At 33.7% G+C, this 18,408-nt stretch overlaps 2 protein-coding genes across 2 annotated transcripts in view; one reads left to right on the top strand and one right to left on the bottom strand.

Moving 5' to 3' along the window:
• The window catches only part of LOC106114521 (ADAMTS-like protein 4), a 53,836-nt gene extending 38,815 nt beyond the window's left edge, over positions 1 to 15,021 (top strand). The window contains exons 8-17 of the mRNA XM_013307765.1: positions 10,064 to 10,247; positions 10,884 to 11,044; positions 11,330 to 11,659; positions 11,747 to 11,974; positions 12,048 to 12,284; positions 12,456 to 12,606; positions 12,694 to 12,866; positions 14,031 to 14,202; positions 14,364 to 14,447; positions 14,604 to 15,021. Coding sequence (XP_013163219.1) covers positions 10,064 to 10,247; positions 10,884 to 11,044; positions 11,330 to 11,659; positions 11,747 to 11,974; positions 12,048 to 12,284; positions 12,456 to 12,606; positions 12,694 to 12,866; positions 14,031 to 14,202; positions 14,364 to 14,447; positions 14,604 to 14,719 — 1,836 coding nt within the window. The 3' untranslated portion in view covers positions 14,720 to 15,021. The remainder of the gene's footprint in view (positions 1 to 10,063; positions 10,248 to 10,883; positions 11,045 to 11,329; positions 11,660 to 11,746; positions 11,975 to 12,047; positions 12,285 to 12,455; positions 12,607 to 12,693; positions 12,867 to 14,030; positions 14,203 to 14,363; positions 14,448 to 14,603) is intronic.
• Positions 15,022 to 15,354: 333 nt separating this feature from the next.
• LOC106114143 (uncharacterized) lies at positions 15,355 to 17,427 on the bottom strand. The gene is made up of 3 exons (XM_013307237.1): positions 17,183 to 17,427; positions 16,593 to 16,785; positions 15,355 to 16,348 (listed from the first exon to the last, which is right to left on the bottom strand). Exons 1-3 carry the CDS (start codon positions 17,387 to 17,389, stop codon positions 16,062 to 16,064), a joined length of 687 nt encoding a protein of 228 aa, XP_013162691.1. The 5' UTR covers positions 17,390 to 17,427; the 3' UTR covers positions 15,355 to 16,061.
• Positions 17,428 to 18,408: the final 981 nt, after the last annotated feature.

The following is an 18,408-nucleotide window of genomic DNA, read 5'->3' as shown; positions in this document are numbered from 1 at the left end:
ACATTCCCATTTATAATATTAGTAAGAAAAAAAAAAGTTTTGATAGTGGAATTCGGTTTCATTTTGTGTGTTTTCTAAACCCAACTGTTGTTAATTGGAAAATTGGGCCAAGTGCGCGTCAGACACGCACTAATTAAACATTCTGAATGTCATGGAAAACAAAAGATTCTTATATTTGCTTTTAACTTTTTAATAAGAACATATATACGATTTTCTTTGTATTGCACCGTAGTCAGTTAAATATTGATCTATTTTCCAGTTAATACAAAGTTTTAGTAATAAAATTTAATTATTTCATAGGTAGCAATTTCATTACTAGTCTTTAATTTGTTACAGTAAATTATGTAAGTCTTAAATTTCACAAACATATCTACCGTTAATAGGTTTTTGTTAAATATATGTGTATTGTCCTTGACATTGAATCCAATCCTTACGATTTTATTGCGCGTAACAGAGCGAATTGGGAAGGTTAACGCGTGGTTGCCTCTCTGTGTATGTTGAAAATTTTTACAGCACTATTATATTAGAATCTATGCTATTGTTACTAGCTAGACTAGTTTATCGTTTCATCGAAAATATGATAGAAACTTGTGAAGAAGATACCTAGTATATTTTTACTATGTAAGTTCTAGAAGTTCTATATTATAAGGTTTTTTATACTTTTCTAGAGACCACATTCTTAGTGTTTTTCCTCGTGCTTTCTTCACATCTTTTTACGATAATAATTATATAAAAGGATACATAAGCATAAACAAGAGTCAAAGGGAAAAAATATTAACAGACAACGAGCAATTATAGAGCTGAAATGGAACTAATATTAATGCGAATGTTAGGTTGTATGTATAGATGGATTTTTCTTAGAATTTATCTCCAGAACGGTTCAATGAATTTTGATAAAATTCGGTACAGATGTAGAACATAGTCTGGAAGTACGTATAGTGTACTTACTAAGTTTTTTATAAAGCGCGAACGGAGGCGCAGGCGACAGTTAGTATGATAAATAAACACTACCATATGTTACTCTGGCGTCAAGAAGTGGCTGTTCGTAATTTGGGCGGCGTCATTCTACACACTGCGCGTGTTAATTTTTCGTTAAGTGTTTATTAAATGGTCGCTATAAAGCTTTTAAAAAGTAGCAAACAACAAATTGGGGTTAGTGCAAGGTCCGTCACGGAATCGTTTCGTACCATAGGGCTGTGGCTGTCGAGAAAAATAAAAAACACAGGTAAACCGACCCTTTTAAAACGATGATTTATTGTAGGCGGACTTTCTAACTTACCTAAAATCAATTTTTAGTTGTTCGGTAATTACTGAAAATTATATATTATTATGTGTTATTCATTATCAGATGTCTAGAATTATAAAATTGATTTTTTATTTTATTATTTCAATATTGAAATTTTATTGCTTGTTAATTATTGTCAAATCTTTCGGAGCACAAAAGTGAGGCGTATAATGCCTTTCTTTGTGTTCCCCAGTTTTGTCACGTCACATGGTTAAATGTCAAACTTTTATGTTACGCTCCATCTAGAAGTATATCTTTGTTACGAGTATATGAATTTAATAATATTGCAAATAGAAAATACCTAGATTTGGTTCACGAGGTTACCACCATGTGGCGTATGAAATCGACTACCATTATTCCGATAGTCGTATCGGTGAATGGATTGATAGCGAAGAGCTTCGACCAACATATCAAGAAGCTCTCGCTAAACAGTTGGATTAAGGGCCCGATACAAAAGGCAGTTATCCTAGAAACCGCACGCATCGTGAGAAGGTTCCTGTCTCTGCAGCCCTGACCACTGGTTGTTTGAGTCATCGGATTCCGCAGCCGGTGGTGCTCTATTTTTTATATAATATGTTTTGTATAATTTTTTATATGAAATGTAATATATAAAGAATAAGGTTAATAAATGAATAAGAAAAAATTGCAAATAGTATCTTGATGTGAAGAAATAAAAACTTATCGGTAGCAAAAGGTAAATAATAAATATTACTTACCGATGATTTCAAAGACATAACACATTTAATTTAATGTTTGATAAGTTAATTGGCAGCCCTAACAAAGTTACGATAAACCTAAGTATAAATACAAACGACATCTCAATTTGGACGCATAGTCATTAATCATCGTTCCCGTTCTTCGAAATTCTCATTGAAAGGCTAGACAGCAGTTTTTCTTTCTTCAAATTTTTATTTGGTACTTCCTCTTTCTAGTAGTTCAAAAATATAGTGTACTAACTGTTGCACGTGAGTCTGTCTGTGCAGAAATAAAAAAAAACATAAAACGCCTATCTGTTCTTCGAGGCTACGTTCTACATCAATGCCAAATTTCAGCGAGATCTATGCATCCATTCTGAAGATACCTTCTAACAAACATCCATCCATCCATCAAAACATTAGCGTTTATAATATCATTAATAAAAGCTATATATGGCTCTACTTCAATTGTTTAGGAATAAAATACAATTTAAATCTTTTCTGTTGTCTCTGATTACACACTCTTACGGTAATTATCACTATGGTATGTTTAAATTAGTGAGTTCAGCGACTAAGCTAACAATATAGCATTACTTGAATTTGGTTGTACCTATAAGTTTATAGGTAACCAAAGAGAAACGTAAACAATACGCATATAAGTGCAAAAAATGATACTTCATACTAATATTATAAGTGCGAATGTTTAGATGGATGGATGTTTGTTTGAAGCTATATCCGGAACGGCTTTATGGATCTAGATGAAATTTCGCATATATGTACGTATAACATAGTCTGGAAGAATGCATAGGCTACTCATTAAGTTTTTTTTTAAATTCCGTGCGGACGGAGTCGCGTGCAACAGCTAGTATTTAATATAATACCAAAATATAAAGTGAAACTCTATTTACATTTCAATTAACGCGCTATAAATGTATCAAAGACGAGTAGTTAAAAAACAATGAATCTCCGCAAGCCAAAATATTAATTTCAATCATACACCACAGCGATGTTTAGAGCGGTCATAAACTTATAATAAAAAGAAATTAGACAATTTATTGCTGTCAAACTACTGAATAATGTTTGAAGATGAAATTTATAAGGAGGGATAGATAAGGTTATGACAAATCAAAAGAATAACATTATTTAGATATTGCCGTTATTGTGACCATAGCTTCCCTTACCACCTTTTTCTTATAAAGAAATGATGAGATTGACGAAGAAGAATTGACAACGTAGTGGACGTATGGGAAGGGAAAATGATTAGGAATATTAAAGGCAACGCATCTGCAACTGCAGATGTCCGTGGGCAGTGATCGCCTCGCTGTTTCGGTGAATGCCATGACAATGGTCAAAAGTAAGAAAGCATAGAAAATGGGAACTTCCTTTTCTTTTACATCGTCTGTTCTGTCAATAATACTTAGGTTTTAAGCAAAATAAAGAAAATAAACTGTTTGAAAATTAAGTAGATAACGATGAAAGCTAGATTCATAACTAAAACGTTTATCTATAAATTACTTCCAAGATACTAAAAATATATTATTGTAATTTATGCAGTTGTAAATAGTGAATTTGATCATTATTTGAATTCATAAATGCAAAGGTGCCAAGTTTACTGTTTAATGTTCGGTCGTTCATGATAGTGATATGTAAAGGTCAGACTATTGTGCGTCGCTTAGGGGAGATTAATGTGTGGACAGGAGCATGAGGTCATAAATTTACGACTGTTTTGAAACAAGACGTTTATATGTAGTCACATGTAACGCCAACCTTTAAAAGACTTCTTTCAAGATAATAATCGAAGAATAAATGTGAACAACTCGTGTTAACAAAGCTATCTTAACAACTCATCAAAAATGTTTTTTAAAACATGAGGTGTAGTGGTTTGATTACTTTGTAAATCGTATCTATTAGGTTAGAATCCTTTGTGTGCGAAGAGTATTAACATGTGCCCACACCCCGAAAAACAGTGAGACGAGGGAATCAGAGGGGGTTTAGTGGGTAGGCTCCATGTCCCATTAGGGATGTGGAGAGACCCACATAACCGGAGTGGCTTTCCCCGAGGCACCCGGTATGCGTAACGCATTCCCCCTCTTAAAATAATAATAAAAAAGGTTAGAATACTTAGTTCTTAAAATATTTTATTGCAACTCGAAAAACTTGAAGATCTGTAATGACATATCTCTTCAACGCTATGCTTTTTTTTATATTATAAGTTGACAAACGAGCGAACGGCCACCTGAAATCGCTGAAAAAGCGAAGCGACCGCTGCCCCTAGACATCCGCAATTGTTGATCGGTTGGTCACCTATAATCGTCTGAGGAGGGACAGGGACAGGAAGACAATATTTTCCCTTCCCATGCTTAGCTGAAGACCTAATAGTGGGTTTCTGAAATCTTTGTACAATACATTATGTTCTCTATAACTATTTTTGACAAAACAGCGATACCGGTATGTTATAAAACGAATATTTTGGTCTCAGAAATCCACGATTAGGAAACCTATACTTAGTATTTGTTTACTTTGACAGTCAATTGTTTTACTATTACAAATCTACGTGGATATCAAATTCAAGCGATCATGCTAATTTATCGTCACAAGAATGTCGTGGAACAGTTAAAACTGCAACATTACTTAAAGATTATAATCACGCAACAAAATGCAGTTACAGTTTGGCGCCAAGCCATCGCCTATTTTATGATCTTGGAGAAATTTCGCCTACAATCACGTTCAGAATAAGGTCGTATAAACAAGACTTAGGACGTCGCAACTCTCGGGATATATGCGGTATTATGTTGCTTCTTAATTCCTTCCTGACAATCAGTTATAGCCGAGCTTCAGATTTAACGCGATCTAAGGATTAACATCACGATTTATCTGACTTATTCTGATTTACACAACGCGTGTTTTTTTCATTTATGTTAGCTCCCCGTCAGTGTTTACGTAATACGTGAATTGTTTAAATAATTAAAACACGTAGGTACAATAATACATTTTTGTACAAGATTATTGAAAAATATGAGACGTAAAATTATAAATACAGTACTAATGAAAATAACAATTTATTCTTTCTGAACGATTTTTTTACATTTTAAAAGAAAAATTATCACCAGCCAGTAATGCAATGTATAAAAATAGGATAAAAGTCAAATCGTGTTCATAGAACACAATTGAATAGTAAAAGGAAACTAATTTAATATGATAAATTCTAATTCAAATATCACGAATTCGTAACTAATGTTACTAATATTATAAATGTGAATGTTTGTATGCATGGATAGATATTTGTTAGACGGTTTCTTAAAAACGGTTGGATGGATCTCGCTGAAATTTCGCTTAGATGTAGAACATAGTTGAACACATAGGCTACTAATTATGTTTTCTTTTAATTCGTAGACGTACTCGCGGGCGATAACTACTAATAATACAAATGGTATTCGCCTACCAGACCGCTACTACTATAAAGATATCAATAGGGATTTGAAGCCGATTCACGTTATGAGATCAAAGGGATATTACTGGCAACACTTACGATTAGTGCAAACAATAAAGCAAGCCAGCAATGCACGGCATAGTTATAATACAATATAAAGGTGTCGATACACCATTGAGATGGTTTTATACATACTAGTGGTCGCTAATTGGTCGAAATTTGACAATCTTACTCATATTATAAATACGAATGTTTGGATAGATTGATGTTAGTTTGAAGGTATCTCCGGAAAAGCTCAACGGATCTTGCAAAAATTTGGCATATATGTTGAACACAGTCTGGAAGAATTATGTTATTATTATTTTTTTTAATTCCGCGCGGAAGAATTCGCGGACGACAGCTAATCATTCATAAGTTATCCTCTTCTTCAAATTAACTTCAACTGTGACAAACGAGGTTATCTATTTTCGTAATTTCTTTGAAAAGTGATACAAAGCTTTCGTTTTACGTATTAATATAATGTTTATTGCGTATTATTATTGACAAATCTCTAGTGTGCCGCCACCCTAATATTCGCTTCAAGAATTTGTTTGCATTATATTATTATTAATATTTCAAATAGTAGATATAGGTATTCTTTTTAGAACACATTCTTAGCATATTTTTGTATTCAGTATGTTACTTCGATACGGCTAAAAGCATACATAAAACTCAAGGTTTACAGTCATATTAAAGGGATCAATATAAATAAAAAAACATCTATTAAATAAAAACTAATACATACATTTGTTTAGCAATATAGAGACTAAAATGAACTGTGTTTACGAGCAAGTGTTTGTTCAAGTGAAAATTTGTATGTAATTACATTGTTGTACGAAAATATAAAGTTTTATTATAATTAACCTTGGATTCGTGAACGACATGGTGTCCTGTTTCTCCTTCGTGACTATTTGTTTGATTTGGGTAAGTGATGTGTTTTTTTTTATCGATATTTATAAGTCGATAAGTGCAAATAGAGTTGATAAAGTTAAAAACCTTTTATCGAGTTATTAATAATCAAATAATCTTTTATGTTTACTTTAAATATTGATTTACTTTTTAAGATCACAACTTATATTTAATCGGTATTATAAACATCTGTAGGTATCTTAATTTTTTTTTTATAAATTAAACGCCTTAGTTTTGTCTTTAAAACAAATTTACTAACCATGTATCTCTGAGTTCAAAATACCCGTTGAAAACATATTGTTAACTCTGTTTTATTAATCACGACAGACAGGGACGACTATATATTTTGTATACAGATTTTGATGTTGGTAACCCACAGTTATTCAATTATCAAATTGATTAATGGAAACACATTAGTACCAATTAAGGTTTTTAATCAATTTAGTAAAATAACCATTAACGCTGCATATAATTAACTAACTCTTGTTAATTTACCTTTGTCTTTTTATTGTGTGTTTATAAATTTGAAATACACGTTAATAATTAATTGGTTAATTAAAAATTTACACTGTTTTCAAACAGTATCACTATTAAATTATGTCAGTTTTTATAAATGAGCTTCCAAATTGATGAACTCCGTTATCAAATCCATTAATAACTGGAATCCCGGCTTCTTACGCCCAGTTTCTAAAAAGTCAGTCATTGTAAATTTCAGTAAAATTTTGATTTGCTTTGGCAATGCTAAGGCGCTATTTTGCATTTGACTTGACTTAAAGTCCTATGTTCTCGTAGTGGGTCAGAGGGCGTCCACAGTGCGCCGCAAGTTCGCTCCATCTTGGGCTCTGCGTTTAGTCTCGGGCCATGTCAGCCCGATTGCCTTCATGTCGGCATTTTGCATTTGACTAATCTGAAAGTCAACTTAAGTAAAGTAAACACTCACGTATGTATATTCGTCCGGTGGCGGCACCGACTTGTTTCGCGCCTATCGGGGGCCATTCGTCAGGGTGAGTGGGACTGGTACGTGAGTTTTTAGCCGTTATACAAGTTTATTATAATGTCTCACGAAAATTTGAATAGTTAAATCTGAAAGTTATAACAAACTTGTTTGCTCATTAAAACTACTGGAGAGAAATTATTTCCTACATATTTTTCCTTCTCTTTCATTAACAAGACTATTCTAGTTTTCAAAACGTATTCTAAATGTTTGAATAAGGCGTTCTACAGATAATGATCAACGCGTACCGCCTTTAAAATGATAACCCAAACCCAATTCCAATTGGCCGGCGACAGGTAATTCGTTAACTCACACTTAATCCTAATTAATAGTCTATTAGTAGACGTTTTCAATTACCACTTACTTTGATTTATTCGTCTATATCTACGCTAACAATTTCCTGATTAATGGTTTTACAGATAATTTTAATCAGATTTTAATAATATGAAATACCATTACTAGTAGTGATTCTTAAGATAAAAGTCAAACGTAATTATCAAGATGAAATTGTTTCTTTTTTCGGTAAAGTTTTAACAGAGAAATAAAAAGGTCGATGACCTGACCATCAGCCATCGTGTTTTTTGACGTGGGGAAATGCCTTACGCATACCATCCTTGCGGGGACAAAGTTGGTAATGTCGGGCTTGCACCGACTAAAACCCCACGGCGGTCGCCACCGGCGCTCACGAGGGTTGCGGGATCTCCGTTCGGAACACGTCATCATCCACGTAGACGTCTCCAAAAAGGGGCTCGGAGCCTACCCTATGTTAAGGGTGTCTAGGCCATAGTCAAGCACGCTGGCTAAATGTGGATTGGTCGACTTAACATATATCTTTGAATTTCTTCAAAAAATAAAAAAGTATGGTCGCAAATTCTTATAGTTATAAATGAATAGAAAAAGTAATCGGTAGTCTTAACAATGACAGAGCTTGCGTAAAATGTGACCAAATAAATCTAGTAAAAGAATGGCATTGCGTAATAAATTAAGAGCAAACATATTGACATTCTATAAACTTATAAGAAACTCGCCCACATGGAAATAAACAATAAAGTAACATATCAATCCCATTAAGATTGCTTAATAAATTAATAGCAATAGATTTAATAACGCAAAAGACAAGCGACACGCCGCAGACGATGTACAATTGGATAATATTCATATGTCATTAAACCTAAATAAAAGATGCCGAAGCTTTTACGGTGGTCCTTAAGAATGACATTAAGAATGACAAAGTTGCCCGCAAACTTTGTGAAGACAAAGACGAGATAATAAAATTGCTATTAAATTGGACCTTTAATGTATTATAACCATTAACATGACATTAATGTTAGTAAATTACACAACTCATTTGCAAGTAAGGCGCCATCGCATATACCATATTGAACATTTGTTTCAAATTACAATATGATTACTTTTTATCATGGATTTTGACGTGGGACTTTAAGTTGTAAGACATTTTATGTCTTTATCAAATGACACGCATTCACCAGAAGATCATAACGACAGGATTCAATTAAAAAGAAAAACAATTTTAGTTTTATGGGTCTCCCAAAGAAAATTCCGAGAAGTATAAACAATTTTTTAATTTAATTGCAAATGATAGTATGAATCCAAAAAAACACTCTGATGAAGTTAAAATATAGGATTTTTATAAAATTTTCTGTCAATATGTGGTCAATAAAATCGTAAATTTTATTAGCAGTAACAAATGTATGGGACAGTAAGCTGCTTGAACATTTACATGCGGCGACTAAATACATGTTGAGAGATATGAAAATGGTTATTGATACAATAAAAATGCGGGGGAGTAGCAGTAACAGAAACGTATGTAAATGCTTTTAACTTTTAACACGATAAAATGTAAATAAGAGGATTTGCAGAGACGAAGAAAACAATAATTATGTTTCAATTTTAATTGGAAATTCCAAAAAAAAAATACTTTGACAAATGTATGGTCCTTTATAAATATCATACTGAGATAATTGCTATGGCGCCAAGAACGTAATCATTCCATGAATAAGCAAAAATATTAATAATCTCTAAAAAATCGCTAGTTTAACTCTTGACATTTTCTTGGACAATCTCTGGAGGGTTTTTTTTGAGCCGTACTGCACTATGTTGTAGATGAGAGCTAAAGTACGATGTTTATTTTTGATAATCAATGATATATTTCTAGCTTAGTACAATAACAGTTATAAGTTTTGAGAAGTTCACCAAACAATGGTTGTACGGTGCCATTAATACGAAGCATTGTGTTCGGTTGTCGGCGGTTGGCATCAATAGCGTCGCCGGCCGTACCATAAAGACGTCTCTGCTATCTAATTGGTGCTGTGACTTCGCTTCTATGTATCTTATTTATGTTGCCGTTTGATAAATGTCCCCATTTGACTTCGGTCAAGCCTGTTTCGAAAGCGGCACACATATTTTCAAATTTGTTTGGCTCTTTAAGCTATATTTACGATTTACTTCGAACTTTACAAATCGAATGAGGTTTTTAGTCAAGCTATTCACTTTGAATTTCATATCATTGGTATCTAAGTAAGGGAAAGATTCACAGGACACATCTTGATCAAGAAATCAATCTATTATTTTGACAAACACACTATTTTTAATAAAATGCGTAATATGTATTGTCTTTACAGTCAATCTACGTTTATGTATTTAATTTACTTCTTTGCTCAATGAAATGTGTGTTGAAATTTTGTCTACAGGCGGTGGGTCGGGAGTCGGTGCTGGCGCTGGCAGCCAACCGCGAGCTACGGTGCGGCCGGCGGCTGGTGTCGGGGCTGTTCACGCGGCCGAGGCTACCACTCGGATACTCGCATGTCGCTACCGTGCCGCGCGGTGCCTGTCGCCTCAACGTCTCCGAGATACTGCCCAGTGACAATTATATTGGTACCCAGATTGACAGTTGATTTTGTTCTATGCCCATATCACAACTGTTCATGGCTAAAATAGGTTTCCGTTTATTTCAAAGATACTGACAATTCATTTGTAATTTTTCATCATCGTCGACGTTTATGTTTTAGCTATATCTCAGTATATTTTGTACTTAATAGATTTATATCAGCACGGATGTAAGTTAAACGCAGCAAACTACTATCGCCGCTATTCATAGTGAACCGGTTTCAAAAGATTATCTCTGCAAGTGGATCGATGAATCCTTGCTGACATAAGCTAGCTATTTTACTCGGCGCTCATTCATTAATTCACTATATTGAATGATCCTTTGATGAAGGCAAATGATCCGCAAACATGAGGCTCGTCGTACTTATCAATCAGTCGTAGATAGAATGACATCGTAAATCATTCAGCGACGTCTACTATGGCAGCGCCCACGTTGTTCTGTTGCTACTCAATGTCATATATTCTATACAATTGTGCTGAATTGGTTTTCATTATATAACTGTAAGTCTTCGAAGCCTACCTTTCTTCGTTCATTCTGTTAAAAATCTCTTATGAACTCTTTTCCATAACTCTTTAGTTATCTGAATAAATGGGGCTATACTTATTTGTTTATTGTTTTTTCAGCTTTGAAAATGACAAATGGATCGTATGTAATTAACGGAGAGTTCGCCATTAGCACGCCGGGTACATACGATGCAGTCGGCGCTCGGTTCATATATTCAAGAGTACGAGGTCTCGACTCTATCTTTACGCTTGGACCTATCCACCATCCTATTGATATTATGGTAGGTCATAATAATTGATTGACTTTTATTTCTTAGGATAATTGTTTTTTTTTTAATAATTTCATAATTTACACTGACGCATCATTTTTTCTTGCTTATGTACCTTACCTATAAAAGGTTTATCAAATTCTAGAAATTTTCGTGTTAATTACTTTATTCTTAAAAATAGTACTTAATGATAAACAGATTGGGGAAGGGAAAAAATATTTCGGTAATTATCTGATGTTCGGTAGTCTGAATTAACAACTTCGTATGTATTGTTTTATTTAGATTAAATATTTTCAGGTTTTATACACAGTTCCAAATCCTAATATCAAATACGAATATATAACGGATTCTCTACCAGGAGACGTAAAGACAGAAGAACCAACGACTAAATTGAGTTCTATCGATACTCAAGGCACGGCAACTGCAAAACATACCAGACGACATCACGGTTATGATAATTATCCCAAATTTATTGTTGATAACATGCATCCGGATGTCATTGGCTTATCGAAAGAAAATACAATAGCGAAAAAAGGAGTAGATGAAAATGTAGTTGGAACAAGAAGATTTGTGTGGAAGATTCTGTCATATACTCATTGTACTAGAACTTGTGGTGGTGGAATTCAGGTGAGTTTTGAAGAACTACAATATGATTGAACTGTAAGAGTTTGTACTCTTAATTATTTTAGGTACTGACTTAATATTTTGTGCCAGGTGGGCAAATATCGCTGTGTAGAAGAAACCGCGGAAGGAGTGGATAGAGAGATATCACCAGTCCATTGCTCTGGATCTGCCCCATCAGGAAAAAGACGTCGTTGTGGCATGATCTCTTGCCCGCCGAGGTGGAGGGCCGCTGCTTGGTCTCCGTGTCCAACATGTGGGCCGGCTAATCGAACTAGAATCGTTGGATGCGTGCAAGATCATTCGAGAGGAATTACAAAGGTCAACCTTATTGCTGATGAGCAATTTATTGCAAATAGATGAAATCTTAATTTTTACTTCTTTTTATCTTTAGGTCAATGATGATAAATGTTCTCTTGAAAAACCTATAACGAGTGAAAAATGCAATGTGCCGGATTGTCCAAAATATAGTACTCTTGAATCGAAACATGTTATACGACTGAACGAGGACACAGATACGTTCCGAGAAGGTCCCGTTTATACGATTTCAGTGAACAACTCCGAGACCGATCTCGGACCCGAGTATAGCTTAAGTGCTTCTGCTGGATGGCTTTCCTCTGACTGGTCACAGGTACTTTTCCCTTAATTTATTTAATTTACTGTGATTTACTTTAATTCAAATTTAAATTAACTGGTCATCACTGTTGCGTTTCAAATGCAACTTACAACCAAAGTACGTATTCACAATTTTTGGTAATCTTGCTTAAGTCTTAAAATTCGAAAAAGATAAAAACTGTTTTAGTGCGTTGGATGGTGCGTCGGTGGTGGCTTACAGACCCGCAGTGTGCGTTGCAGCGACCCATCTGGTTGTTCACCACAAATATCACCAGATGTAAGAAGAAATTGCACTGCGAAAGTCACGTGTGTCCCTCATGAGGGACATTGGTTTACAGGTATTTTTATTGGTCCCAGAAATCACATTGAGCATCTTTATGGATTATTGTTAATCCCTAAAATCTTTTTAATTCTATAATGTTTAGGAGAATGGTCCTCTTGCTCGGCTCCGTGTGGGGGCAAACAGATCCGTGGCGTGCTCTGCATCGGTGAAACTGGCCGGCACCTGCGAGATTCGGCTTGCAAAGATCCAAAGCCGGCGAACGAACGCGACTGTGGCGACTGCGCGCCCATCTGGTACTACAGCGAATGGAGTAAGGTCAGCATACATGTATACTTACTCCAATTACTCGTAGTATTACCATTAAATATAGTCGATATTTGATTGTAATTAATTTGTTAGGTTCTAAATCTTATTGGTAATATCAGTGCTTGTTAATTGAAGTGCTGCGAAACTCAAGGTTAAATATTCCTGTATTTCTAGTAATAATTTGAAATCCTTAATTGATTGTAAAGTTTCAATGAATTTGTTATATCGGATAATGAAACCTTGTACGAGACAATGAACTCTCGGGCGCCGGTAACAAGTTTGTGTCTACTAAGTAATAGATACATTATGCAGCCTCCATTAGTAGATAAGGTAACGGGAGGTGCAAGATCTCTAAACTGGTCACTACTAACCATTATGCAGATATACCCATCATGTATCATTATATACTATTATTTTATGTTTCCTTTATTTATGCGAATATTATTTGAATCATTAGTAGTAGTTTAATATAAAGCTTTAGATTTCAGCGTTTTTTAAATTTTAATGCACCTTAAACGAGTCTCGCAACTATGTTATTTGTACGAAGATGAATTGGACATTCAGTAATTATGCAATATACTCATTAATATTTAATCGCTAGCTATAAACTTGTTTATATAAATAGAAGTCAAGAGCGTATATCATAAGGACTAAGTTAACGGACAAATTACTTAATTATAATTTTCTAATAATTTAATGTAATTAATAAACAAATAAGTAAGTACGATAATATCTTAATTTTATGGCGACTCGGTATATCGTGTGAAAGCCTGCACAAAAATGGGAACCAGTTCAAAATTGGTATCGGGAGAGCGAAATACAATAAAAACTTACACAGGCCATGTCTATCCACGCGTTTTTCTTCACCTACATGGGACTACCTGGCACCTGCTCAAATTGCTATTACTACTGCTCTTTTAATAATACTATTACACTACATTAACCCCAGTTTACCAAGAGTCCCCATAACATTAGAAATTGAATATCTTGAATTCACCTGATTCTTCTTGTAACTTTCCAATATCGCCACTAGCTCAGTGATTCTCTCCATATCTTGCACCAAGATCTTATTCTTGGAGAAACGAGCGTACCATCTGTTTAATAGCTTGCCGTTCGTTTTTCCCTTGTTTCGTGATTCTATCTCCTTATTGCTGATATAAAAATATTTTACAGTGCGTAGGAAACTGTTCGTTGAAAACGGGAGTCCAGCACAGGTCGGTGGTATGCGCGCGCGGTAGGAACGGCGCCAACGAGGGCGAGTGCACCGCGCCGCGCCCTCCTGCACACCGCCCCTGCGATCCTATATGCCCGGCTGACAGCATAGAGGCAGCTGTACTCACTAGCCGTATGTATATTACCCTTCAACGGTGTTGGCTACTTCAGCAAACCCTTAGTCTAATTATCATGCTAATTAACACTGAGAGGCGACAATAACAAATTAAGGGTTCTGAGTATGTCAGTGAAGTCATAAATTGCATCAAAGACAAGTTCACACTTTTGTTGCAGCTTCTCACAGGGCAGATAAATATACTACAACTACGACCTCCTCCACAACTCAAACAAGTGCTATTGATGGGAACGACGATAAAGGTAGATCATTTAGTTAATATTTAAGCTTAGAATGTTCAAAAATCATCTATAAATGTTGTCCAAAACATTGCACCAAGTTTTCTTTTGAGTCTTATACGATCTTATACTTTGAAAAACTATATTGAAATATTATGAAATGTTTTTTTGCCTTCACAGATTGTATAGACAGGTTGAGCAACTGCGCGCTGGCCGTGCAGGCGCGCCTCTGTCACTATATGTACTATATCAGGAATTGTTGCAACTCCTGCATTAACATAATTGACATACATTGAAGAGTCATCACAAAAATATTTAAACTGATGTAGTTAGTTCAACTCAAAGGTGCGTGGGACTTAAGTATAACTATTTTCCACTACGCGATTAAGTTTGCTGTTTCTGTAAGCAGTCTTATTGGAATCGTTTATTCCTAAAAGAAATCGTAGTCTCGTATGTAATAGCTTAGTGGAAAAAGGGTCTAAAGTATTTTCATCACGTGTAGTGTCATTTCAGATTTTAGTTGGACTATCTGCAATGTTGATAATATTTTATTTCAATATCTATTTTAACTTTTATTATGAAATTGGTGTGATATTTAATTATTTCTCAGAATTGTAAATTATATTTGAGAGATATATTATTTTTTAAAAGATTTATTATTTAAGATAAGTATTAAAAAATTTAAATCCTTTTAGTATATTAAGATTGTAACGTTGCATTGTACTGATTAACTAATGTATATAGGCGACCATAAATAAAAAAAATTAAAATTTTTTCAATATTTTTATTTTCTAATAATATTTTACAAAATATACTAATTTTGTGTTTTTCGATTTACATATGTACATTTATCCGATGTTCCTTCGGTGAAGAAAAACATCGTGATGCAACCTGCACATATTCGAGAAGAAATTCAAAGATATGTGTGAAATCAAACAACCCGTACTAGGCCAACGTGGTTAACTATGCCCTAGTCACCATAAGTTAGGGAAGGCACCGAGCCCCTCAGTGGTTACACATATATTGAGCTGATGATGATACTGATGTAAACGCTTAAATACAACTTGTGATGAAACAAGTGGATACAAAGCTTATAAAAATAATGTTTGCAAAACAATCATACCTTGTGCAGTAGAAAAGTTTGCCAAGACAATATTAAAATCGCACCACAGAATAACAACAGAGTAACACTTATGACAAATGACGGTCACTAAATTGCAGGGAATGTTATTGATTCTATGGCACCTTAAACCAAAATTATTTTTATTCTTATTCTAAGAGACACTACCAGTGGTTCGTTCAAGTTAAACCTTCCGCTATAATTTAATAAAAGATAATATCTTGAACTTACCCTAAGCTCTAACTAAAAAATGACTCGAATAAAACAGTTAGACACTTGTTAAAATCCTTTGACGACCCTAGATAGAATGTGTTTTGAATTTCAACATGATTATAAAAGAGTATGTTTTACCCTTAAATATGTGTCACCTAAACTGCTTACAATGATAGTTAATAATTTGTCAACATCGCATATTAGAAGCCAATGCAAGGTTAATATATTTTAAGCTAAAATGTTATTAAAACATAGTCTAAGTTTTTGCGCATCGTGATCGCACTTCAGATTTGCTCATGAAATACTCATGGGAGAATTCTTCTAACAGTATTTATACAAGAAGATGTCAAAACTCCTATTAAAGTGACTATCGTAAGAATAATCGAAAGATTAGCGTTGTTATTTCCATAAACAACTCTGTATACATCATGGAATGCAAAGCAAAGACTTAAGTAAGCAACAGAAAGTGCTAATGCGCCTAAAACAGAGTGCACTATTTTAATAATATTAATATTGTTACTAAAGTTCATAGAAAATAAGTTTACTATTCCACTGATGAGACTGGCTATCGTGAAAAGCATCGCCACGGTACCTGGAAATAAAAAAAAATAACATTAACACTATAAAAAAAAATATTGAATATAATTTGCTCAAAATTTAAATTGTTCTTTTTTGGGTTAAATACTTCAGTGTATTTTTAAAAACATTTTGAATAAAGTTTTTTTTTTAGAAAGGACAAAGGTTCTCTTTCAGGAAAAAAATTTATACCCAATACTAACTCATCACTTAAGGGGAAGTCATTAAAATTACAAAAACATTTTTCCACAAACACTAACCAAGAATTCCATGAGCTGATCGGAAGTTAGGAACTCCATCGACCAACTTAACAATGCTGCCGGCTATTGCTAGAACTGATCCTAAAATCTGCATCAACCAATGGATCATCTTTTTGTTCTCATAGCTCAATACCTTCGCCCAACTCGCATAAGGATTCATAGAAAGAATAGCTTGGCTCATCAGCAGGATGTACTGAAACATACATTTCAAAACATATTATTGTCTCAAATTTTTCAAAAAGTATGAGAAGGATAGAGTAAGCTAGGGAGGAGTGATGGCGCCTCGTGAAGCGGGTCACTACTTCTTGATGACCATGACCAGTCGGAAAAGACCTCAACGACGAAGAAAAGATAAGATGGAAAGGATGGTTATATGTTTTTGGTTTAGGGAAGTCACGGTGAAAGAACCTAACTGAAGTAATATGACATTTTGCAGATAAAAGCAAGTCTAATATCATCTTCATTGTTAAAATATGTCATATTATTCACTTCACTTTAAATAATTAAAAAATGTCAGAATATCTCCATGTAATTATATTTAAAAAAAAAAAACAAAAAAAAAATATAAAAAAAAATCTAAAAACACTTACCCCAATAACACACAGATATACATGTTGCTCAAATGAACTTCGAATATCAAAGATATTAACAAAGAATATTGCATTAAAAGCAATAGCACCGATTAATATGTGAGTCAATGTGATTATAACACTCATGAATACAACAAACGGTGCCTTCTCATCTACGTTAATCTGAACTACGTTCGTATTCTGACGGTAGTCATTTTGTACCGTCATGATTAATTCGAAGACTTTATTTAACTTAGAAGAATCAATCTGTACTATTCGATGGTATATCAGACACAAGATAAAACTATTGGAAATATCTCGGTCTTATCATTACAGTTTTCTGATGTTATCGTTTGAACCGAAGTTAGATTTTATCAGTTATTACACCCATTTGTCATTTTCTTATGCAACAAATAAAAGTTTTTAAAAAAATATACAGATGAAATCACTTTCTTCATTCCGGAGTCGATATTTTAAAAACATTTCTACTAACTTACTATTATTATGACCATGGTAAAGCATTTTGGTAGGACAGTATGGGGACTTTTCTAGTCTGATTTTACTTTTTAAAATAATTATCACAGATATTTTATATTGAGTGTTATCATAACAAAATATACTTTAGTTAAGTACCTCTCTAAGATATTTTATAAATACAAGCCAAGTTATATTTCTGTTATCGTTCATTATTTCGTAACAAAAGACATTATATGCAATGGACGGAACTGTTGATTCTATCCATTTGAAAGCAGTGGAAACCACAGAAAGTGTTTTCTTACAAACTGTTAGACTAATAATTAATTTTGCTACAAACATTTTAATTTTCACTACTGTTTTTGTGAGTCTTTTGTTTTCATGTAGATCGACAAAATTAACCGTTTTTGATCTCCATATAATTTTATGTGTTTTGGGGGTAAGTTACGTAAGGTTTTTTTTTTTAAATCACATATCGAAATACCTATTGATATAATACTAAAATATGAAAAAAGTGTTATACTTAATTATTGGTACTTTAGCCTATCGAAAAAATTTGGACCGATTTTAATATTAAATATTTTAATGTAAGATTTTTTTATTACCACTAGAGTAGTGGGACAACAATTCTAGTCAATTCAACAATTTTTTTTTTAAATTGGGCTCTTGATGAGGTTAGCTATGGACTTATTGATAAAACTTAAACCTAAAAAAAAAGGATTTTTTCTTGTCTGGACCTAATTTAATTTTTAATTAACTTTTACTTTCAGTAT

This window comes from Papilio xuthus, unplaced genomic scaffold (assembly GCF_000836235.2).
Source record: "Papilio xuthus unplaced genomic scaffold, Pxut_1.1 DF828142.1, whole genome shotgun sequence".
In the NCBI taxonomy this organism is placed as follows: Eukaryota; Metazoa; Arthropoda; class Insecta; order Lepidoptera; family Papilionidae; genus Papilio; species Papilio xuthus.
This window is presented reverse-complemented; position numbering and strand designations above follow the sequence as displayed.